The sequence below is a fragment of the Colletotrichum paranaense genome, assembly GCF_030867605.1.
Source record: "Colletotrichum paranaense strain IMI 384185 chromosome Unknown Scaffold_4.1, whole genome shotgun sequence".
Classification (NCBI taxonomy): domain Eukaryota; kingdom Fungi; phylum Ascomycota; class Sordariomycetes; order Glomerellales; family Glomerellaceae; genus Colletotrichum; species Colletotrichum paranaense.
Window position 1 is genome coordinate 721,006 of NW_026848962.1, and position 22,988 is coordinate 743,993.

At 53.6% G+C, this 22,988-nt stretch overlaps 9 protein-coding genes across 9 annotated transcripts; 4 read left to right on the forward strand and 5 right to left on the reverse strand.

The window, feature by feature from the left end:
- Nucleotides 1-1,709: 1,709 nt before the first annotated feature.
- On the forward strand, nucleotides 1,710-2,991 carry CPAR01_05212 (ChaC-like protein; the record flags this gene model as incomplete). Its single annotated transcript, XM_060489491.1, has 2 exons — nucleotides 1,710-1,768; nucleotides 2,427-2,991. The coding sequence occupies 2 exons, from the start codon at nucleotides 1,710-1,712 to the stop codon at nucleotides 2,989-2,991; spliced, it is 624 nt and encodes a 207-aa protein (XP_060350957.1).
- A 675-nt stretch (nucleotides 2,992-3,666) lies between these two features.
- CPAR01_05213 (RNA recognition domain-containing protein) lies at nucleotides 3,667-4,577 on the reverse strand (the record flags this gene model as incomplete). The annotated part of the gene is made up of 5 exons (XM_060489492.1): nucleotides 3,667-3,740; nucleotides 3,794-4,032; nucleotides 4,128-4,234; nucleotides 4,404-4,476; nucleotides 4,558-4,577. 5 exons carry the CDS (start codon nucleotides 4,575-4,577, stop codon nucleotides 3,667-3,669), a joined length of 513 nt encoding a protein of 170 aa, XP_060350958.1.
- Nucleotides 4,578-5,947: 1,370 nt separating this feature from the next.
- On the reverse strand, nucleotides 5,948-6,920 carry CPAR01_05214 (uncharacterized protein; the record flags this gene model as incomplete). The annotated part of the gene is made up of 3 exons (XM_060489493.1): nucleotides 5,948-6,080; nucleotides 6,111-6,360; nucleotides 6,716-6,920. 3 exons carry the CDS (start codon nucleotides 6,918-6,920, stop codon nucleotides 5,948-5,950), a joined length of 588 nt encoding a protein of 195 aa, XP_060350959.1.
- Nucleotides 6,921-8,183: 1,263 nt separating this feature from the next.
- On the reverse strand, nucleotides 8,184-8,519 carry CPAR01_05215 (uncharacterized protein; the record flags this gene model as incomplete). The annotated part of the gene is made up of 1 exon (XM_060489494.1): nucleotides 8,184-8,519. One exon carries the CDS (start codon nucleotides 8,517-8,519, stop codon nucleotides 8,184-8,186), a length of 336 nt encoding a protein of 111 aa, XP_060350960.1.
- A 3,366-nt stretch (nucleotides 8,520-11,885) lies between these two features.
- On the forward strand, nucleotides 11,886-12,951 carry CPAR01_05216 (uncharacterized protein; the record flags this gene model as incomplete). The annotated part of the gene is made up of 3 exons (XM_060489495.1): nucleotides 11,886-12,578; nucleotides 12,628-12,688; nucleotides 12,737-12,951. The coding sequence occupies 3 exons, from the start codon at nucleotides 11,886-11,888 to the stop codon at nucleotides 12,949-12,951; spliced, it is 969 nt and encodes a 322-aa protein (XP_060350961.1).
- A 435-nt stretch (nucleotides 12,952-13,386) lies between these two features.
- CPAR01_05217 (uncharacterized protein) lies at nucleotides 13,387-14,526 on the forward strand (the record flags this gene model as incomplete). Its single annotated transcript, XM_060489496.1, has 1 exon — nucleotides 13,387-14,526. The coding sequence occupies one exon, from the start codon at nucleotides 13,387-13,389 to the stop codon at nucleotides 14,524-14,526; it is 1,140 nt and encodes a 379-aa protein (XP_060350962.1).
- Nucleotides 14,527-14,535: 9 nt separating this feature from the next.
- CPAR01_05218 (HpcH/HpaI aldolase/citrate lyase family protein) lies at nucleotides 14,536-15,432 on the reverse strand (the record flags this gene model as incomplete). The annotated part of the gene is made up of 1 exon (XM_060489497.1): nucleotides 14,536-15,432. The coding sequence occupies one exon, from the start codon at nucleotides 15,430-15,432 to the stop codon at nucleotides 14,536-14,538; it is 897 nt and encodes a 298-aa protein (XP_060350963.1).
- Nucleotides 15,433-16,655: 1,223 nt separating this feature from the next.
- CPAR01_05219 (golgi apparatus membrane protein TVP23) lies at nucleotides 16,656-17,386 on the forward strand (the record flags this gene model as incomplete). The annotated part of the gene is made up of 2 exons (XM_060489498.1): nucleotides 16,656-17,052; nucleotides 17,229-17,386. The coding sequence occupies 2 exons, from the start codon at nucleotides 16,656-16,658 to the stop codon at nucleotides 17,384-17,386; spliced, it is 555 nt and encodes a 184-aa protein (XP_060350964.1).
- A 987-nt stretch (nucleotides 17,387-18,373) lies between these two features.
- On the reverse strand, nucleotides 18,374-22,410 carry CPAR01_05220 (uncharacterized protein; the record flags this gene model as incomplete). Its single annotated transcript, XM_060489499.1, has 3 exons — nucleotides 18,374-21,055; nucleotides 21,110-22,110; nucleotides 22,218-22,410. Coding segments are annotated over 3 exons (3,876 nt in total), but the record flags the coding sequence as incomplete, so codon positions are not given.
- Between the last annotated feature and the right edge of the window lie 578 nt (nucleotides 22,411-22,988).

Sequence of the window (22,988 nt, forward strand, 5' to 3'; positions counted from 1 at the left end):
CCTGCGTAGTCCTGCACACTTTAAATTTCAGCCTGGAGCCTCCTTCTTTTTTCTTTCTTTTTTCTTCGTCTCCCCAATCATTGCAATCGCCCACCGACCGCACTGCGCATCCCTAAGGCTTCAGCTTGATCATCAGACAAGTGCTGCCTCGGAATGGAGCCTGAGAGGTGTGGGATACGGTATACTCCGTACCTTACGGATACTTGCCGTATTGAGTAAGTTTTGACAGGATTCAGGACCAGGAATGAACGTCGGACCATGCGTTAGAGGGGTACGTATACACGTAATTGAGAGTACTCCGTACTTACCTATCTGAATGACACTTATTCCTTACAACTCCGGGCTCTCCCACACACCACACACACTCACACACACTTGAGGTAACGGGAAAGTCCTCTACACCATCGGGCCGGGCGGCATGACAACCATCTGAGATGGAGCTGGTGGTTGAGGTGTATCCCCATTTAAGCTTATTTCACCATGGCACGTTCACTCGCCAGCACCCGAGGTGAGATGATCTGGCCAGTTGGCAGGTGTCCGTCCCTCTTCTGACCTTGGCCTCGCACCAGTAATCACCTCACTCGTCAGTAAGGTAAGGTAGTTCGACCTGATGGATCTTGCATGTGGACAGCTGCCATGCGCCTCATCTCTAGGTAGTGAGTGATTTGAGGCCCTCTCTTCGTCTTCGAATCATCATGTATGCGTGACCGTCCACAGTCAGCCCGTACCACCCTAACATCCTTCCCTTTCCCCCCTTCCCTTCCCTTCCATTGAGTCTGCGAGTCTGCCCTGCCTGCCCCACCACAGCCCCGGCACCAATGCCCCTCCCCAGAACGCCGAGCCTCCAGCACGGGACGCCGGCAAGCGGGATTGCGTATGCTTTCCAGCTTTTTTGCAGATTCGCGGCCATCAACTCGACCTGCCCGTTCTTTCTCGATCACTTGGAACACGTCCGTCTCCCTCTCCAGTCTCCCATTTCTTCCCCGCCTTCTAATTCCAAAATTGTATGTACCGTCGTCTCCTTCTCTTCAAGATCACGCCCCGATTCACTTTACCCTACCTTACATAGGCCCGCCACTTTGACTTTTCCGCCTGGCCCGTTTTAGACCCTCCAGTCCCCTCCCCTTCTAGAACACTTCCTCTTCCTCTTCCTCTTGCTTCTCCTCCTCCTCTTCCTCATCGTCTTGCTCGTCCACCTCTCTTCATTACCCCTCAAATCTGACCTTTCCCGTCGTGTTCTGTTTTGTTTGTTTGCCTGTCTGCTTGTCTGTCTACCTATCTCCAACATGTGTACGCGCGGCTTCATGCGGTCCCCTCACACAACTCCCACCTCGGCCCTTGCGGTTTGCCGCTCTGGGGCGTCACCAATGGCTTTCGTAACCTTCGGCCCTCACGCGCCTGGGCAAGTGCCCTGAGAGATCGATCCAAGCTGGATCGCCGAGCTGCCTCTGCCGCTTCTCTTTTATGTTTTGTGTGTGTGTGTGTGCAGGGTCCGAAGCGAGTTACACCGGAGTGGGACTGATTTGCTCGAAATTCCTCTAGGCTTTGGCATCGTGAACACCAGTTGTAACACTCTTCTCAAGTGTAGGTATTCATCTCGAATCCACGGTGGACAGCAACAACTGGACTGTCGTCTCTCATATCCCGTCTCTTCGCCTTCTTCGTGCTGTACATCGTCTCAGGCAGACTTCAAATCTACGACAGCCGGCATGCCCGACACCGACCTCTCCACCAACGGCAGCGGCGAGTTCTGGCTGTACGGTTATGGGTACGTTCTCGACCTTTCGAGATCACCCTCGATCCCTGCCGCTCTCCCTACTGGGCTGGACTGGACTGGGCTGCTCTTGTCCTCCAGCTCCTCCCGCCCTCCCGCATGGCGCACGCATCCCTGCCTGCCGTAGACAAGCCTCACACATGTCGGTGCTAACGTTACAAACCCCGTCTTCCAGGAGTCTGATATGGAAGCCTCCGCCGCACTTCGGTTAGCCTCGCCTCGTCCACACCACACCCCCCTTCTATCCTCCTCCTCCTCCTCCTCCTCCTCCTTCTCCTCCTCCTCTTCCTCCTCCTTCTCCTCCTGCCCCTTGCCGCCATCCGAGCCGTCGGCTGATCTATGTCGTCCACCCCCCCACAGATAGAAGAATCCCTGGATGGGTGACAGGATACGTCCGTCGCTTCTGGCAGGTTCGTCTCTCCCTTACCTCCCCCGGGCGTGCCGTCTCATCCAGCCCCGTGGAACACAAGGCCACCTTGCGTCCCTAGTGCCCGCTGCGACCAATGCTTATTTCCACTTCACGTCCTGCCTCCCCCTCGTCTCCACTAGTCTCACTAACACCTCACGCAGGCAAGGTAACCATTTGACCCTCAAGGGCTTTGTAACACCCGCCATCTTGTCTCACATCAAGACGTCCTGACCCCTTCACTAGTCAAGACCACAGAGGCACACCCGAGGCTCCTGGCCGTGTTGTCACGCTCATAGAGCGCTCGTTCTGGGAGCAGCTGACCGACCACCACGACTCGGCACCTGAACGCGTCTGGGGTGTCGCCTACCGTATCAAGGCAGACAAGGTCGCCGAAGTCAAGGACTATCTTGACATTCGCGAGATCAACGGCTACACGATCCACTACGCCCCTTTCTACCCAGCTGATGGCTCCGAGCCAATCCGCACACTTGTGTACATTGGCACCCCGGACAATGACCAGTTTGTCGGACCACAGGATCCTCAGGCTCTCGCCGCCCACATCCGTAAGAGCCGCGGCCCGAGTGGGCTAAACATCGACTACCTTCTTGGCCTCGAAGAAGCTCTTGACGGACTGAGCCCGGAGAGTGGCGACGTCCACATCACCGACCTCTCCAATAGAGTACGGGCCATCATCTCCGCCGAGGAGACATCCCACGACGCTACGCAACCACCGCTGTCAGCCGTCGGCGGTACTTTCAAGCAAGAAACCAGTGTCAAGGAACAGGAGGAGACTGAAAAGACAGACTGAAGAGTTTTTCTGCACATTCTTTCGCCTCTTCTTTTTTTTCCCCTTTTGAAAATCAAGCCTCTGCCCACCCAACCCCTTTTTCAAGCTTTCCCCTTTGGCCGTGGTGCAACAACGCCTTGGAGCCCATGTCAACCAACATTCTTGTTTCAGAACATTTAACATAGAGAGTCAATCAAGAGAGACAGTCAGGCAGACATGTAGCGTTAGACCACAAATCCGTTGGCGTCCACGATGAATCCGACAACACTCTGCATCATTCCCAAATACAAACCCACATCGCCGCCCACCCATACTCCACAAGGATCACCGGAAAAGGAACCATCACCGCATGCGGAAAACACACCCAAACTTTAGTGGCAGCAACCATTTTGGGGCAACAAGGGTGAAGATCAAGGACAGAAGCAGAAAACCATTCCAATTGAGAAGACTAGGCCGTTACCAACCCTTTTGACCGCGGGTTGGGGTTTTATTTTCCAGAGATCCAGTGCAACAGAAGAACCGGGTATTGTGTTGCAGCGAAGAATATCACCAAAGCTCGATCGAACCAACGGGCGCGCACACGAACGTCTGTCAGACTCGGAGCAGTTGAGCGTCGGCAACATGTCTTGGCCGCATGTTCCCGAGTTGCGAAAACCGACAACTAGCGGGCAACGAATCTCCGAAATCTAGCGAGCGCTAATAGCCTCGGCCGCCCTGGGGCTGCTGAGACGGGTCGGCGTATCCGTAGGGAGCCTGGGGCGCGTAGCCGTCTATGAGGTATTAGCAAGACGAATCAGCAACAGAGACGACATCGTCAACTCACCCTGGGGAGGAGCACCGCCGTAGGGCTGCTGAGGGGGGTAGCCGCGGCCGTAAGCAGGCTGCTGCTGCTGGTAGCCCATGTTGGGAACGCCGTATCCACCGGGAGCGCCTCCGTAAGGCACAGGGGGCGCACCGTAGCCGCCACGTCCACCACCGCCGCCGAAGCCGCCGCGGTAGCCACCGCCACCGCGGGGACCGTTGTCAGAGGCCTTATCAACGCGAATAGTGCGTCCGTCAAACCTGGCAAGTTGATGTGTTAGTCGGCTGAAGGGTTCCCACGATCATTGCGCCGGGACAAGCAAGCAATGGAAAGCAGTTTCGCAAAGGCAGCGTACTCGACGTTGTTCATGGCAGCAATGGCCTTCTGAGCGTCACTATCCTGAGTGTAGCGGACGAAGCCGAATCCACGGCTGCGGCCAGTGTCGCGGTCCTTCACAACGACCTTCAAGCAGGGGAAGAATAGCGGTCAGATCTCTCTCTCTTTCTCACGCACAAAAATAGACCCTCTCTCTTTTCATTTTTACTGGAATGTTGGGACAAAGTGTCTCTCCATGGTCTATGGCGACGCCATTCTCAAGAAAGTTTCTTCGGACCGGGCGATCAGTACTTACAGCTTCCTCAACGGCACCAAACTCCTCAAACTTCTGTCTGAGAGTGCCTTCCTCAGTGTGCCATGCAAGGCCGCTGTTGGAAATCTTGTCAGCAAAAGTTTATTTGATATTGTCGACGTGCACAATGCGCCAGCGCAAGAGGGGGGAAACGTACCCAATAAAGAGCTTGGACATGATGATGGTAGAGTAATGTGTCTTGTTTCTTGCAAAGAGATTGCTGAACTATCTGTTTGTCTTGCGAGTTAGGATCTGTTCAACAAAAAAAGTCCGAGGGAGGCTGCAATGCATAAATGCAAGTGGTTTCTGTGTGGCGCCAAGCAGGGTTCTTGATGGCGAGGGAAGAAAGTCAAGGGACGAAAGCGCTCCTTTTGGCACTTCTCGGTTGAGCATGCGAGTCAACATTGGGAGACTTCGCATCCACCTGTGCAGCAAAGAGACGAGGCAGTGTCCAGTGATGGCCTTTGTCACTTGACGATAGCGCGCAAAGTGGCCCGACATGGGCGACAAAGCAAACGTACAATTTCCAGGCCGGAGGATGGCAGTGCGAGATGGAAAGCAGATGGGGTTGTGGGCTGTGTCAAACAAAGAAGTTTGCAGTCGTCGCCACGGGATGAGAGGAAAGAAAAAAGAGAGAGAGAATCCGTTGACCGCTGGAAGAGGCCGAGGTGTGTATTGATTTGTTGCAGTATTTTTTCCGAGGAGAGTGAGGGATTGAGGGAAGTAAGATACGGACCTGGTGGTTGGAATTAGGTGGGCGGTGTTGGTGTTGGTGTTGGTAGGAGTGTGGTGATTGTGATGACAGACGTCAAGATTGAGACTGGGCTTTGATGGATCGAAAAAAGGAAGGAGGGGGTGAGAAGGAGAAGAGTGAGAAAGGCCACCTTGAGGGGAGAAAGGAAATGCTGGTTAGCGGGAAATTTCTGAATGGATGGAGGGAAAGGGCGTTGAGGCAGTGCAAAAAGGGCCCAAGGCAAGGCAGGTAAGGTTTGGTGTGTATGAGTGTGGGAGTGGGAGTGGAAGGCGAGTTGACTGGACAGGAATGGCTGCCGTAAGGCAAGGTAAGGTAAGGAAAGGTAAGGTAGGCAAGGTGCTCCGTTACCCGCACTCCGTACTTCGTACCTTACACACAGCAAATGGGAAGAGGCAAGGTAGGAGCGGAACGGGGAACGGGGGGTGAACGGGGGGACGAGGGAAGGTGAGGGGCACCAGCAGCAGGCGTTGCCTCTTGCTCTTGCTTCCTGAGGTGCAACAAATTGCTTGCGAGGTAGGTATTCCCAATGACCCCATTTGCGGCTTGCCGTCGCTGGTCCCAGCCAAGCACTTGTCCGTTGTCTTCCGTGCTTGTCGCCGCCGCCGGCTGTTCTTGATCGGATTGGGACTGGAAGGCGCCGTGCGGGCACGATGCGAGATGGACAACAGCTCGTGGCGGGAACGTGGAGGGGTCCAACGAGTCGGGGCAAGTGGAGGAGGAGGGGTGGTTCAATTCAATTGACCGACGGGCAACAAGACGTCTTGAATGACGGCATGCAAGGTACCTTTCCTCGCTAATGACTATGACCAGGTACAATGGTAAACGGCAGGGTTGGTTGGTCTCGGCCTGAGGCGAAAGGAACGGGCAAAGAATAAGATAGAAAAGAAAGAGAGAAAAAAGTACAACGGAAACAGTTTTTTTTGTTTCTAAGGGGAAAAAACGAACCGTGTTCGTATCTTTGGAAAAGACCCATATAGAGGAAAAGAGAGATAGAGAGAGGTAAAAGACGCGTTGGATAGCGGAAACATACCTGTTTGTGATTGGTTCCCGGCACCCAATATCTCGAGTCGAATTCCTGTGATGGAGTCGAAAATGCGTTGAGAGAAAGGTCGAGAAAGTGGAACAAAGACGTAGTAATATTCTTGGGGTAGGTAAATGGAAAAATCACAATGCGGGACAAAAGCCGGTAGGAATCCTTTCCCTCTCCTCAATAAGTCAGACCAAGTACCAGATCCCTGACGATAAGGTAGCAGTAGGCAAGGGGAATGGGGAACGAAAAAAAAAAAAAAAACAGCTTCGGAAGCAGGGACAGGCGCAGGTCACTGTCGGATTCGAATAATCGCGCTTTTCTTTGTCGTTCTCTCGTTCCTTTTCCCACGGCCTTCGGTTTGTCCCCCCTCCATCCCGATTCTCAGGCGCGTCCCTGTTCCTCATATTATATGCGATGGACACAGGGTCCGCTGGGGCGAATCCAACAGCGGCGGCGGCGAAAGGCAGGCCAAGATCAGTAGTATTTTCGATACATGCGATGTGAGCATGACAATATGGAAAACTGACTTGCCTGCGGGGAGGAGGGCATGTAGGCACTTACGTACGGTACCTTGCCTCACCCTGAGAGGTACATGCGTCTTTCTTACAGGCCCGCTTGCTTCCTGGATCATTGCCGCCGCCGCTGCTGTCGCTGTTGCTGCTGGAACGCCGCACACGAGGCAAGGGCCAAGACATCTGGGAGATCTGCCCGGGAAGAGGGACCCATGAAAATCCATCCATGAGCATCTAGTGTGGTGTCAAGGGGAGGGGGGTCCCCAAGAGGGGACCGCCCACATCCCAAATTCGGCTCTTCTGCGCAAGGGGGGGGTTGTGGAAGGGAAAATGTCCAAAGGGCCAACGCCCATCAATGTTTCGACCAGAGCATAAGTGTGGTAGCAGGGTTAGCTTCCCCTCCCAAACAAGCATCAAACAGACGAAAAGCTCACATGTACATCCCCGCGATACTTCTGTCATCCATGACCGTCTTTTCTCTTGCCGCGAGACATACAACCCAGACGCGGCGCTGCCATTCGCATTCAGTCATTCTGAATCAGTCCAATCCAGCCAAGTGATATGCGAATGCCCCTTTGTATGCATGCCGCCCGTCAAACCGTCTTCGAGTGGATGTCTTTTTTGAGAAACCACCATATCGCAGCTTTTTGGTTTCGATACCGAGCTGTCGCGGCCCGGCCTCGTGGACGTTGTCGCGTTCCGTAGCACTTCAACTCTGACAACGCAAGACGAGACGCACGCACTTACGCACTCGACCTCCAGGCAGCTGCTCTTCTGAGGCGTTCTGTCCATTCTGTGAGCTCTCGTCCGGGGCTCATGCCCCGTCAGCATTATCACCATCACCAGGAGCCAACGGCTTGTCGCTCAATGCGGTGCCAAGTACCCAGATGTCGAGAAACTCCACTGCTGCCCGTCCTTTGATACGGCTCATCATTGTGCCCAATGTGCTCACACTTGCGGTCGACCTGACTAACCAAGCGCCTGCAAGTATGGTGGGATGAGATGCAGAGACCAGGACCACGGAAAGCTTCTTAAAACCCATGAACCCAGCTATTGCAGGGTGTGAGCAGGCGAAAAAGGCTTACTACCGGATCGCAGGCGAGGGGGAAAAGTTCGGCCATGGGAAATCAGCCCATGATGTACGATCTAGCTGCCCCTCCTTGCAGCCAGTCAAGTAATTCGCATCCGCACAGACGCCGGCGTTGCTAGTCTTTGGGGAGCCGCTAGATAGACGATGGTCGAGCTGAAGCTGGCAACGCCGACGAGGGGCGCCATAAGAGACATGAGGTATACTCCGTCGGCAGTCAGGCTGGGTTTCTGGAAGTTGGTTGAGAAAGAAGAGGGAGGACAGTCGACAGGGTGCTATCCTAACAGCAGAAAGAAACAGATTGGCATCTGTGTCCGCCATAATCGTGCTGGAAACACCTGCGCGAGACGACAGGCTTGGCCTGGTCACTTGCGGACGCACTGGACCAAGAGTGACACTCCTATTCGACCCCACACTTTGCACAGCCTCCTTCGACCATGCCCAGTTTGAAGCAAGATGAACATCTTGGAGCTGCAACATCATTCTCCAGCGTCCACCTTCTCCTGAAAGTGGAGTCTCCTAGTGTTGCACCTCGCTGCAGAGCCTGCAGAACCGGTTCTCGACTCGGCTTGCATTCCAGATGTGCGGCGTGACGGGCTCCGGGAGGCGGCCAATTCTGACTGATGCTCAAATGTGCGTCCCTATACGTTTGAATTCGCCCGGCCAGCATATTGCGACATTCGCCGTACCCGTGCCGTCGCCGCTGCCCTTGCTGCGTCGTAGCGCAATTGACCATCTGTTTGCTGACATGTTCGTGCCATGCTGCTGGCGACTGCGAGTGCAGCCTGTATCCCACGCAGGCGTCCCGGAGAAAGCCTGGATGACTTCGATCGTCTTCTCACTCGTCAAACTTGTCCATGGGTGGTGTCGGTCTGTAGTCCGTCCCTGGCTTGTCGTCCAATGCGCTCCAGGGTTCTAGCCATTTGCTCTCGTCACGCTACCCTCGTCAACCTCGGCTTGCCGTTCCGCCGTGACCTTGGCCTAGATGCTTCTTTCTCATGCGCAAAGATGTGACCAAGTAGCTTTCTAAGGCGAGAGTTCCTTTGCCGGCATTAACTACTCATGCGAGGCGACACGCGAAGCAGTCCGTCTTGGGAGAGCTCTAGGGCCAGCAGCTAACAAGAAGTCGGTAAGCAACCTCTTTTTGGCGCAAAACGCTCAATGCCGTCGTCTCCTTGAGGCTCCACTCCCCGCGAGGCACTGACCAGCGAGAGGCCCATGAGCAGCCTTTGCGATATGGGTGAATTTGCTGAAGTCGTGAAGTCAACCTCTCCTTGTGGATGCATCTTGTGGTCCAAGTTCTCCTTGCTAGTGGAGCTGGTCGATCCAGTGGAGACGTCGACGGCCGTCACCCCCTCTGTCGTATCGTCAACTTGGTTTGGCCACGACTGCCCCTCCCCCAAGTCACGCACGGCGCACAAACAACCCCTCAACTCTCCTCGACGTTCGACCTCGAGACATTCGGGACGTTTGGTACCTACTCGCCCGACAATTGTCCGTTTCGTGCGACGCGACATTAAATAACTTGACAATCCTGAGCCGCTCCACAGACGTCAGCGCAACAACGACCAGTAGCAATACACCTTGGCGACGTCGGGCTCAGTCATATTAGTTGCCGTCCTTGCGACTCAGACTTTCAATTTAGTTTCATCGTCAACAATCGAGCAGCGCCGCCCTGAAAGAGTTTTGATATCGACTGTATGATGTGACGCAACGACGTGTCAACGGCTAGAGAACTTCATCAGTAGGGTCTAAAGTGGTGGAACCTTTAAACTACGTACCCATGGAAATATAGCCGCCGTCATATGTCGCATGGGCCAGCGATTATGGGGGCCTTCAAGTCGAGAGATGGAGGGGCAACTTGGCCTCCGGAATGCCACCAGCAGGAAACCTAATGCACATGTCCGCGATCCAGCCGGGAATACCAAGGTTTGGGGATGGCTCCATGCTCCGGCAGCATTTAGATTTTCACACCGCTTGGTTGCTGCTCCCACGATGAGATTTTGGCTTTCGCAAGTTGAATATAGGTAGCTAATCGACGCATATCGTATAGTCGTACGCTCGCGGCAGGGCTGGCGGTTGGAAGGAGCACGGGGTTGTTCTCTGGGAATCCCAGTGACATTCGAAACTGCCAGGGACCGTCTATAATTAAAAGGTCTTGACCGGACGACGGTGAAACTTGCTGCGCCTTCTTCGAGGTCCACATCCTGATTTTTGGTTGCAAAAGCAAAGAGCTTGTTAGGGCCAGCGTCGTTATCGACACATATAGAGAGCCTGAGATACCGCTGCGCAATGACCTGTCCGGGGGGAGCTCTTGTAGCCACGTGCGTCGTCACGGACGATACGACCCTGCGAATTGTCTCTTGAGCTGATCTCCAAAGCTACTTGCACCTGACTGCACGCGATTTCTTGGGTACCCGATTCCCCGACGATTAGGCATTGTCGCCCAGAAACTCTCAAAGAGGACGGAGGATTGGCGACATCGAGTCCGGAAACAATGCTTTAGCTCCGGTAAACTCTGGCAGACTCGTGCTCCGCATCTTTTCAAAGTCATGTGATGAATGCAGGCACAGCTTCTTGCCGCACTATTCGCATCGATGTGAAGTGGATTTGTTGGTAGACCAGGCGTGTATAACGTGCGAGATTCGTTTGAGCATATTTCGCGGCCACAGGCACAGGAGCCAGCATGTCCAGCTGTCAAGCATCTGTCAGGACGGGTCGAGAGCGGTACGGCTGCCCTCATCGCCAAGGTGGTGCTATCAATAGAACTCGGCCGGGTATTCGATACAGGACATGTTCCGTCTCTACAGGGCCATGTCTTGGCATTCTGAGACAGCCGCAACTTGAGGTTCGCGTCGCCTGCATATCAAGTGCGCCGGCCAGCCGATGATGGTTGTCGCTTGACCCAAGAAACAAAGCGGAATGGTCATGGTGTCATGCTGCCCGACGATGCCCTTCACGCGGGACTTCGCGAAATGAAATGTGCCAACTTGTCCCACCTGCCGCCGTGGGTGCGTCGAATCACGGCTTGGCCATATCAGAGCCTGGATTGAGCCACGGTTTACTTGTCCATATCCGTATGTACATGCTGCGGGTTTCTAGGAGTTTTTCCAGCGTCGTGTGTAGGCGTTCACCTTCTCTTCAGCTCACCCGTCTTACACGCCGGCACCTTAGGCGCTGCGAATTTCGCGCTCGAGGTTGGCCTCTCATGGTATACCCGAAGGACATAGTTCAAGTCAGTTTCAAGGTAGGCGGCGAATCTTCCTCGCAGTCGTGGTAGCAAATTCCCGACATGGGAAAGCTTGGAAAGCACTGGGAGGCATTTGTGCAGAGGCGAAAAGCTGCTCAACAACTGTGGCCTGGGTGGGACTGCGTCTATTAGCCAAGACTCGTTTGGAATAAGAGCTGATGTCAACAGGTCTACTTTTGAAAACCTCGCATGCTAAGTGGCATCAGGTCGATTGAACCGGCGGAAGCAATGGTATCTAGGTGTGCCAAAAATGACATTGCATTGGAAGCTTGGAGACTAGAACCGACAGTCTGCAGATTTTGAGTGAGGTTGAATCCGGCCCACTTTCAGGCAAGTAATGGTTCCTAGGAAATGGAAGGTATTGCCGCACGTCAGATCAAGATGGAAGGACCTCGGCCTTTGGGCTAGAGCCTAAAGGTTTCGTGCTTGCCCTGTCTGGTCTGCACAGCAATCTTAGCGCCTAATATCAGGTAAACCGTTCCTTCCCATGTGGGAACATCAGTCGACCTCTTTCTGTGTCGGAAGCGAGCTCCACATTGCCTATAACCTGCCTTACGTGAGCGAGGAACCTCTTTCTTCGCCTTGCAAAAGAAACGAAGAAAGGACCAAGTGAATTCGGAACTGGGAGAGAAATGCCATCCTCAGGGTACGGGGTGTTGGTATTTCCCATACCGTGTGGATAGCTATTGCCGTTCTACCAAGAATGTGCTTCCTAGAGACATGTTCAGCGTCGGGCTCAAGCTTCAAGGCTGGAAATGTCCAGACTACATGTGCCCGCCATAGTTTGCTCTTTTGAAGTTCTTTGGACCGTTAGTCTCTGTGGGCCCCAAACCTGCGCGGAAACAGAGCACGATGGGCAGTCGTGCGGCCAAGGATCATCAACTGGACCTGCATCGTCGCCAGCACGGCCGCTCTAGCGACAGACCCGTCGCAACAAGGCACCCATACCTGGAAGAAGAGCGGATGAGCCGTTCTAGGTCGAGAAGGGTGAATCAGGCTTCGGATGGCAGTCTACTCGAAACCGCCAGAAGTGACAATGACATTGTGGAAGACTGGCTTGCCAATGTCAGTCCTCGAGGCGTCGATACTAGAGAGTCCGCAAAGCGACTACAGTCAAATCAGGACAAGGGCAATGCTCAAACTCCAGAATGGAGGCCGCACGGGATCTCCCTCCAGAACGCTGTCCGAGGTGGTCATAAGCGCGCCCCATCACGAGATAGCTCCATCATCCCCGAGCCGATGACAAAGAAAGCCAGGCCATCTATAGCGGTAACTAGCCATGGGCCCATCCATCGCTCTCTTGTGACAGGAGTCACAGATTTCCCCATATCAGCAGATAGTTCCCCGCCCAGGTTTGAGAAACGAACGAGACACAAAACAAGAGAAGACCGTTACTATTCTCGGAAGAAGCCCAAGGAAAAGCGACGTAGGGCCCCTGAGGAGACTGCCAGGCGGTCGGAAGACGTGCCGAAGAAGCCAATCTTATCGGGCCGAGATGTCATGAACAACTTCCAACCTGAAGCCGTTCTGAACGACAGGCTCACGGTGAGTAAGCATTGGATATCCAAGTAAATCTTGGTTAACGAATTTGTAGCTCCAGCCGTGCCTGACGCCAGGCCTCTTTCAAAATGGGCAGATATCTTCGTCAAAGCCTGGTAAGTTTATTTGCCCAGACATTCTGAACGCGCAACTAATTGTTGTAGTTGTAGACCTAGCCTACAACTCCATGTCTTCGGTCGAGCAGCCTCCATCACGCGAGTACTCGTGGCAACGACAGCAACGCTTAGAAGCCAAGGCTAGACAACGGCGAGAGATTGAGCTGGTGGAAATATCAACGTTTCTTCGTCGCAAGGAGACGCCTACAACAGGACACCCAATCGCCGGCCGAGGGCGATCTCGTGATGGCTACGAAGATTAGAAATCGGAGGACCGACTGCCTGAGAACCTTCCGGCGTGCGACGACCATTTGTCAACTAGAAGCATTACGGGGTCAGATTATTTGAGAGACGACCAACGCTACCACATCCACGACAAGACCTACGTGGCGCCAGCTCAACATGGTCGGTCAAGCAGTAGAGCTACGACTTATGTCACTTGGGCCACCAGTGGCAATCATCAAACATCCTTACCAGGCAACTCTTTCGACCGACACCACAGTAGCACCCCTGAGCCGATTAGAGAGGCGCTTCGAGAGACTGGTGTATTCGATGGTGCTGAGATAAATAGAAACGCTCGTGTCTCGTCGCATGATTTACGTCGACGCAAACAAGAGGTGCATCCTGATGGAGAGTCCAAGAACTTCGAAGCTTCCCGGAAACAGCCGATGATTATTCGGTATTTAGACAAGGGAGTCATGACTACAGACAAATCGCCACTTTCACCTAGCGTTCTGAAGCAATCCAGGAGTTTGTCAGTCGCTCGCGATTCTTTTGTGCTGGAGAATACGGCCGATACCAGGGCGGAGGTCTTGGTGGGCTCAACTACAGAAAAAGCGCTGAACGAGCCGTCTGGCGGACAGATACACAAGGACTCCAACGGAGAGTCCTGTCGCAAGGCTGCCGCTCCTACGACACGATCATCCACGACTATGCAAGCGTATTTGGTACCACCAACCATTGACCTCTCTGCGAAAACGCAAGCAACATCAAAGAATAATATCCAGGAAGCACAGACGATCATATCAAATATTGCTAAAGCAACTATGCCGGTAGCTGAAAAAAGTGACGTGTGTGCCAAGGGTGACGTCGAGCTCGGGCATGAAGCAACTGTTGACCAGTCTGATGAGCAATTCCTGGCGCCCGAACTGTCTGCCGTGCCTCTAGTACCTTGTTGGCAACATAAAAGAGCCTCAGATGCTCTATCTGGAAGGGAAGAACCTAACCACTCTGCCTTACCCGAAGAAGAACTACTTGACAACAACTCCTATAATCATCTGACCTATGAGATTGACCATAGGGGAGAAACCTTCTGGCCGCCACAGCTTTTCCCATGGACGACATCTCGGGTCAATCAACCAAAAAAGCCTCATCATTTTTCTCGCCCCCGAACAAATGGTCATGGTTCTATGACAAGGTTCAATCCGTCTCAGTTTCAACGGTCGGAAAGCATAATTGATTTCATTGCTCGCGTCGAACAGGAGGTACTGGGACCTGAGAGCTTAGGATACGTGGACAACCCCTCCGATGAGGCTCACATTTGGCAGCATGATGATCGACTCGGAGCGCCTTCAGACACGTTCAGAGAGGCTCGATCTCTGATACCGCAGGGTGTTTCGATCAACCAACCCCTCACAGAACCCGGTCGGCGGCACCCGGAGGAAGCTTTCGACCGAATGGAAGAGGAACTATCTGAGATCAGATATCATGGCGAGCGACCCGATCAAAGTAACCAATACTGGGAACAGCAGCAAAAAAAACAGCCGGAGGACGACAAGTACGATAAAGACGAAAAGGAGGAAATGCTCGCCTTCTGGCGGCCAAATTACTTTCATTAGCGACGTAGTCTACTCAGGCTGCTGGTCCTTCCATTTCGTTCGGAGGCTTGCCACGTCTATATCACATCTTTCTGCTTTCGCAATTATCGCTTTCGCCTTTCCGGTCACCGGTGCGTCGATCATCATACCGTCCAACGTCCAGGCTCCACGGCCCGCGTTGCTAGCTTTCTCGTCTGCGATTGCAACACGCACTGCCCACTCGACCTCCTTTTCGCCAGGGGCAAACAGTTTCTGGACAAGTTCCACCTGGTTTGGATGTATACACTGCTTTCCATTGAAACCCATGGACTTTCCTCCGGTAGACTCCTCTTCCAGTCGCTTGAGGCCTTCTTCTCCCTTGTAGGAGGTGCAGACAAGGTCGATCGCACTAGGTAAGCCGGCGGCCTTGGCAGCAGTTACAATGGCGGAGCGTGCGTAGAGGAACTCGGTGAGGGATGGCGTTCTAGTCAACGACAAATCCAGGGCAAAGTCTTCGGCCGCAAAGACGAGACCACTAAGGTATGGCGACGCTTTGCAGATTTCTGAAAGGTTCATAACTGAACGTGCAGACTCGATCAAGGCGATGATTTTGATAGGATTTTGTGATGTCGCCGTGTGTCGTTCGGGGGCTACATGACGCAAAACATCGGTAACGTAAGTCAAATCGGCAGCGGAGTTGACCTTTGGAACAACGACAGCATCGATATTTGGGAGCGAGCCTAGAGATGTCAAGTCGTCCAGAGCAAACTTGGTCTCCACTGCATTGATTCGAACCGCCAATTCGCCTATAGAAGACGGCCGCGACTTATGCTTGGAGAGGAAAGACCGGAGCTGACCTCGAGCCTCTGACTTCAATGAGGGTGTCACAGAGTCCTCAAGATCATATGTCACGTTGTCGGACTTTAGGCCCAGCGATTTGGTCAGCATCTTTTCCGATGATGAGGGCACTAGACTCGTCAGTTGAATTCTAGGTTGTCAGAGTCGCTGTAGTCACCATAGAGCAACGCCCGGCGGACAATTGAAGAGGACCTTGCCGCCATGATGATAGACCGTCGGATGCAATGCTACGACTTGGAATTGTGTAAGCCGTAGCCTATCACTCTTGAATTGATTTAAAAATTGGTTGAAGCAATGAATGATCGCTTATAGTGTTGATTGAGGTGATTGGCAAGTCTAGACACGATGAGACGCAGCTCTTGAACCTCTGGCACCAGCAAGTCGATGTTATTTTAAGGACCGATACTCGGTAACTCGAGTTCGGAACGGCTAGCTCAAGTCGGCTACTTGGATGCTGCCCGCAACAGGCAGTGAAGCTGGGGTGCATCTGATGATGTAATGCGAGCACTGGCGTTTCTGCCGGGCCAGACCGCTAAAGGACCCCTGGACACCGGCAGCGCTAATAATCAGGCGGGTCCCATGTACCAAACGGCCCCCTGGCGGAATAATTCAGCCTCCACCCGCCGAACAGCTTACCGTAGCTTCAACGGGTCTGGGCCTGTCGAACGCGCCTGGGAGGACAGCCAAGCTGGAATCCCACGCCTGCCCTGCGGCCCGCGCATTACGACAGCTGTACCGTAACGAGTCTCTGGCCCTTTTTTCGATCAGTGCATCCCTCTCGTCCCCCTCGACTGTCATCAGAACCACGACATGCGCACGACGACGAAGAACAAATCAAACCCCTGATTGCGTCGTTATCATCTCCCATTTTGCCCAAAAAACCGAAGTTCGGCAATTGAAGTTATAAAGATACGATACCTACCTAGTGCGACGGCCCCCCATCGAAACGAACGATCGTCTTAGTCGACACACCGAGATGGAATCCCAACAGCAGCAAGATGCGCCAGGCTCCCTGAGCTGGCGGTTGAGCTCGCATCCCATCACCCTCTTGACCTTTCTTGCATTTCGGATATGTTAGTCACACATCAAGCTCCTGGATTCCTTTCCACCGCCTTGATCTCTACTGGAACCTTGACTGACATGCTCTTGTGGGAACAGCAAGTGTACTCGTGTACTTCCTCGGTCTGTGGATCATCAGAAGCATGTACGTCGTCGCAAAGCTCCCCCCCCCCCCTCCCTTCTCGAACCTCGAAACGAAACCAATTCCACAAACCACCTCGAACTTCTCGAGCTGTTGTCTCCATCCATCAAACATGTCCTGGGCCAAGATACTCGCGTACCCACACCCACGGCGCTCATCGCAACAAACACTATGCCCTACATCCGTTTTGCTCCCGTTTGCTAACCATAACTTTCCCTTCCTCAGGATCATGATCTTCATCATCACCATCCTCCTCCTCGCCGCCGACTTTTACTACCTGAAGAACATTGCCGGCCGTCGACTCGTAGGACTGCGGTGGTGGAACGAGGTGGACGTGCAGACGGGCGACTCGCAGTGGGTCTTTGAGAGCAGCGAGCCCGGCACCAAGACGATCAACCCGACCGACAGCCGCTTCTTCTGGCTCGCGCTCTACGTCCAGCCCGTCCTCTGGATCCTGCTCGCCGTCTTTGCGCTCGTGAGGTTGCAGTTCCTGTGGCTACCGCTCGTTGGTGAGTTTGCTCTTTTCCTCGAGACGTTTCTCTGGCTGGTCCACCGTCATCCCTTGGGATGACGGGTTTAAGCCTTATTCTCCAGCTTTCGTTGCGATGATACTAGAGTCTTTCTGGGCGAAAACATCGTCTCGATACCGTAGCAAAAGCGTGCTAACTCTGGCGTGTGTTTGTAGTCATCGCCCTGGTCCTGACCATTATGAACGCCATGGCCTTTTCGAGATGCGACAAGTTCAGCCACGCGTCCAACATGGCCGGAAGCGCCCTGTACTCTGGCGGTCTGGCAGGGAGCATCGCGACCGGTATGGTCGGCCGCCTCTTCAACCGCGGTTAAAGTCGCATACACCCCTTTGGGGTCAAGAGCACGATCCTTGGGAGGAGGGGGTGTATTGGAGCAAGGGCTCGAATACAAGGCACAGCCCGTTTTCGCCGCAAGCCCCAGACGAAGAAGTGGCGAGGTTTGTGATATTGCTATACCCAAGCTGTATACTAGACATGTAAGCATGACCCGGAAGGTGTTTTTCAAATGATCAAAGGCTTTTTTTTTCTTCCATCTTTTCAAAAAGCAGCGTTGCATGTGTACTGTGTGTATTGAGAACGGTCTGCGATTCTTGCAAGAAGATCCCGGACTTTGGTCTGATTAATTTCATTGGCGCCTGCGTGAGACGCTGCCAGTGAGGCAATGTGCAACCTGTCTGCCTTGCAGGTTTCTGGCAACGGCGACGTATCACAAAGATGTGTGTCCAGGGAGAGGGGGGGGGGACACCTGTGCAAACTCAAATGTTTCAACAACCAAATCTATCTTGATCCACCGCTCAACTTCGTACCATTACGTTGATCCATAGCACAAGATACCAAGGGAACCCGGTAGTAGGTCTTGGTAATGCTGTTTTATTGTATTTCTTCATGAGATTTTGTTCTCTTCATACTTCATCTACTCTCTAACCCGCTATCCCTTTATCGCTTTTTCTTTTCTCGTGCCAACCAACACACAAGCTCCGTGTAGCCTCCGCCGCGATAACCCGAACTCTGAGAAAGAGGGCTATTGACGGTGCAGGGAATTTGCCGTTGCGCATATATAGAAATACGCGCTGGTTCATAAACCTCCAACAGAGACAGGAAGAGGCGCCTATAACAAATAACGCTATCCAGAACCCTCACCATATCATATCTCTTCACCCCCACCTCCCTGACTGAACTCTTGCGTTGACTCAAACTTGATGTCGACGTCGTTCTCGCCCATGTCGTACATCAAGTCTGTCGGTATCTGCCGGGCATCATAGCCTAGATCACCAGAATCCTCTTCCTTCTCGAGAGACTCCTAATTCTTCGGACTGCTGCTCGCCTGCTCTCCCAACGGGGACGGTACACCGCCGCCGCCGCCAGGCGTCTGGCCCCTAAGCACAGTCGCAGCTGGCGCGCTCGCGGGACTCCCCCGCCTCGAAACATGGTTCCTAAGCGCGATATGACGATGCGCCTCGAGTCTTTTCTCCTCAAAAGCGCGGCTACGCTCGCGCTCCCTCTCAATATTCTGCTTGCGCTCCGCAAACTCCCTGTCAACCTCGGCAAGCTTGGCGTTCTTCTCCGCCGACGTCTTGAGCTTCCTTTCGTACCGACCACAGACCTCGTCCACTCTACGCGCAGTCGATGGGGGTACGAGCTTAGGCGGCACATCATCGGGTCGCCGGCAGGCAGAGTCTCCGTAGAAGCAGCGGAAAGTAACCTTGGTCTGGCTCGTCGTGTCAGCGGCGGTCCCCCAGACAACAATCTCATCACCATCATAGAGCTGGACCCAGTTCTTAGATGGGCCGGCTGGATTCTTGCAGTCGTATGACAAAAGCGAGACTCCATTGACCTGGACACCATTTGTTGCCTTTGTAGACAGATAAAAGGCGAACCCTTTGCCGTCAGGACTCTTGTCCCAGGGATGCTTGGTGACGTCTCTGGAGGGATCGTAGCCGTCTTTCCATAACAGAATTTTGAGAGCATACTTAGGCACCCGAATCTCTGTCTTCTGCTCGTAAATCACTGTATTGGTCGGCCCACGCCCCCATGACAGCAGTGAATTGGTCATGGGGACCGAAATGTTGGAGACCACTGACCCAGGGGCTGACTCCAGCACAGCGACGGCACGTTTCGGTCCGTCGTCAGAAACGGGCACTATTATCTTCTGTGTGTCTGGAGGAAGGGTGTCTGGTAGCGAATCTTCCTCTTCTTCTTCTTCTTCTGGAGGTGCTGTCGCAGGGATATCCCATTCTGCACCCTCCACCAATTTCCTGTCGTCTCGCTTTAGTAAACCTCGATTCGTGTCGTCAATTGTAGACTGTTCCTCGGTGTGCATGGCCGAGACACCATTGTTTGGCGGAAAGTACTTGAAAGCCAACTCCCATAATGGAGTCTTTCCCGGACCAAACTCCTCTCCTCGGCTTTGAGCTGCCTTTTTGAACGTTTCGTACTGTAGTTGGGTCATCTCAGGGTAGCGTAGATGCCATGTTTCGACGTTATTCTTCCAAAAGTTCATCTTGTTGAAGGGTCCGTCTATCTGGCGTCCAGACTCCAACCTCTTAATCTGCGGTACTGACGCGAGCAGGCTGTACTCCTCCATCTGTTTCTCTGCTAACGCGTCGAGGTTGCCCTCTGACTTCAGGCGCTTGAAGATTGGCTTTTCGCGCGGCCGTGATTCGAATTCGTCGCTTGTATCGAATGATGGCGGCTTCCGTTTGCTGGCGGTAAAGAATGAGCCGTTGACTTGACTAACATCCGCGGACTTCATCTGGATATCGCTACCGAAATCGGTCGCCCCCAGACTTTGAGACGCGACGTTTTCAACCAAACTTCGAAGTTGATCCGCAGACTGGCCATTGGCTGACGAAATGGACAATCGGACTCCGCCACTGCTGGGTGACTTTTTGCCGATAATTGTTGAAACGTCGCCAGAGTCGCAGCTATCCAGTATTTCCGTCTCTACGCTCTCGTTGCCGAGAACGCCCGAGTCGGCCACTGGCAGGTTTAGTCGATCTGCCGGTATCGCTCCCTTGCTTCCCACCGCAGACACATTCACCTCTCCAAACAGTCTCGGACCAGCACCCTGTCCGCGAGGGCCGAATGTGCCGTTCTCCTTTTCTGAGTCTTCCTCGAGAAAGTCATTGACAATATCATCGTCCACCTCGTCATCTAGTGGCAGTTCCGTATCAGGCAGATACCTTGACTGCCCTTCTTCCAAACTGAGTTGGGACGCATTGACTTGCAGCTCTTCGTCCTCGTCGGTGATTTCGTCAAAGGACTGGTCGTAGTCGGTCACAGATCGTAGCCTGTACGGTCCTAACCAGGGATGTGACTGAAGGTCGCGGACAGTCGCCCGGCATTCAGGCCGTTTCTCTAGCATGTAGCACAGAAACTCAATGCCTTGCCTGGAAACGTTTTGTCGTACCAAAGGGACCGTGTTAAGGGGCACCGTCATGATGGTATGCAACAATTCCGAGTAACTGACACCGTTGTTAACTGGGTACGGCGGGCGACCTGTCAACGCATAGAAGAGCACGCCACCGAGCGACCAAACATCAACGGCGTGGTCGTATCGCTGGCCAACCGCCGCGCGCTTAGCTCTATTACGAGGGTGTCGGCGGCCGTCGTCGTCGTACTCGGCATACTCCGAGTATACCTCGGGCGCACAATACAACAGCGTTCCACAAAATGTTCGGAGGAAGGTTTGTTCGTTATCGACCATCTTGGAGAGGCCAAAGTCGGTCAGCTTCACCTCGAAAGGGTCAAGTGACGAAATGAGGATATTGTCAGGCTTGACGTCTCGATGCGTAATGTGATTTTCGTGCAGATGCGCCAAAGCACTCAGCAGCTGGGCAGCCATTTGCTTGACGCTAATCTCATTCAGACAGCCTCGGCCGCTGATGAGCTTCCCCAAGTCACCACCTCCGACGTACTCCATGATGATGATAAAGAGCCGATTGTCCCAATCGAGATGCTCAATGTATCGTACAATGTTCGGCTATTTGGAGTTAGAGGGGTTCAACGTAAGAAAAGGGGGCGCTGCTGAACTTACGTGCTGAACCTTTTGCATGATCCTCATCTCATTTTCCACCTTTTGGTCCAGAACACCGTTTTTGATGAACCGCCTCTTCTCTAATTCTTTGGCGGCGTATGGGACACCGTCGAACTTGGACGTGACCTTGTACACGACCGCAAAGGCTCCCTTGCCGATCTGGCTGACACGGTTGTACCTACCGGACCCGTCCCAGTCTCTCGGAAACCGGTCGACGTTATCTTGCGTGGTTCCGGACGGCAGCGCTATCCGCCGCGTAGTGGCGGTCTGCGGTCTCCTAGGAGCAGAAAATAAGTCGACATGCCCACCAGGGCCCGGGACCAATGTCTCGTTGACGTCCGACGCGCGCAAACCTTCCATTCTAGCAAAGTATCGCTGGAGTTTAATATTGTACGCCCTCTCATAATCACCCACTCGCTTCGGCATCCTGACCATGAACTCGAGGTCGTGCTGCTCGTTATGCATCAGCACCTTGATCTTAGAACCGTGACTGAGCACCCTCTTCATGTCGCACTTCTCGTTGGGGCTCTTAGGCTTCGAGCGCAGCAGCACCTGGTCGACGAAGGTCCCGTTGGTTGATTTATCCTCGAGCATGACCACACCATACTCATTAACATAGATGCGAAAGTGAACGTTGCTCAGGCGTTTCATAGGGTCCTTGAGAAAGCAAATATCGCACCGAGCCACATTTCTGCCAAACAGAAAACCGCGAAGGGGATCCTTCGTCTCGGCCGACAACCTCAATATGATGGCATGTTCGACGCTGGGCGGCGTCAGCTGGAATTGGTCGGCCGTATCTTCTCTTTCGTAGTCGGGCTCGACGGCATCCGCTTCCGCCCTGCCGACAACATGAGGCGAGCGATCCTTTGCTATGCGTTCTACCTCGCCTCGGGCTGATTTAGTGTGAGGGTAGAGAAGGCAGACAATGTCGGATATGTCCTCGTCGGAGAAGCCCGAATTCTGCTTGCCTATGCGGCGCGGATCGAGAACATTCTGGGTAGCTAGGTGGCGAAAAGGGGGGCAAAGGGTCAGCGTCCTGGTCTGCTGGGTCTACGGCGACAACTTGCTTGAAGCTCAAGATGGGACGTAATAAAAAGGCATGGCATACCTTGGGTGGGCTGCGACCCATCGCCCTCCATTGGGACCACCGGATAGGATAGAAGCTGGTCGAGCTTGTCTAGGCTGCCGTTGTCGACCGCAGGCTGGGGTTGACGGACGGCCGGCGCTGGAGGGGCGTCGGTCGAGATGCGCGGCCGGGAATGATAGTTTCGCAGCCAAAAAGGAGAAGCCGGCGATGCATTTACTGAATGTTGGCGAATAAAACGGCAATCGACGTTGGGATTATGGTATAGTGTCGATGTTGAAGGACGTCAAGCAAGTTCTGTACTATTTGCGCCGTAGGCTTCAAGGGGAAAAGCGTGGACTCGGTGGTTCGCAAGGGCGCCTCGTTTTCTCGAGGTTCGATGTAGGGGGGATGGTAGTAGTGATGGTGGTGGTGGTTGGGTATATGTTCGTCGTGGGTATGCGCGTCGTTCGCCGGAAAGTTTAGAATTTCGGAGGAGGCAACCCCCAAAAACAGATGTCGGGGTACCTTGCCTTTTGCCTTATTGCGCTGTAATCGATAATGCGATGGGCGAGGTGGAGGGGTTGTTGTATGCAAAGTCGATCCCCGGTCACCCGGCAACGTCGTATCTTTATAAATCAAGGTTGCGAGGACGTCATGACCAGCCCAAACAGGTACACGTAGGGGGGGGCGAGTATTAATGATTAGAGTGACTGGTTAAGCAATCAAGTGCGGAAGCCGGTATTGGGGAAACAAATGGAAAGAAAGGGCAATAACAATTGAAAGTGCCGAATTTAGGCAGCGCGTGGTGCTTTC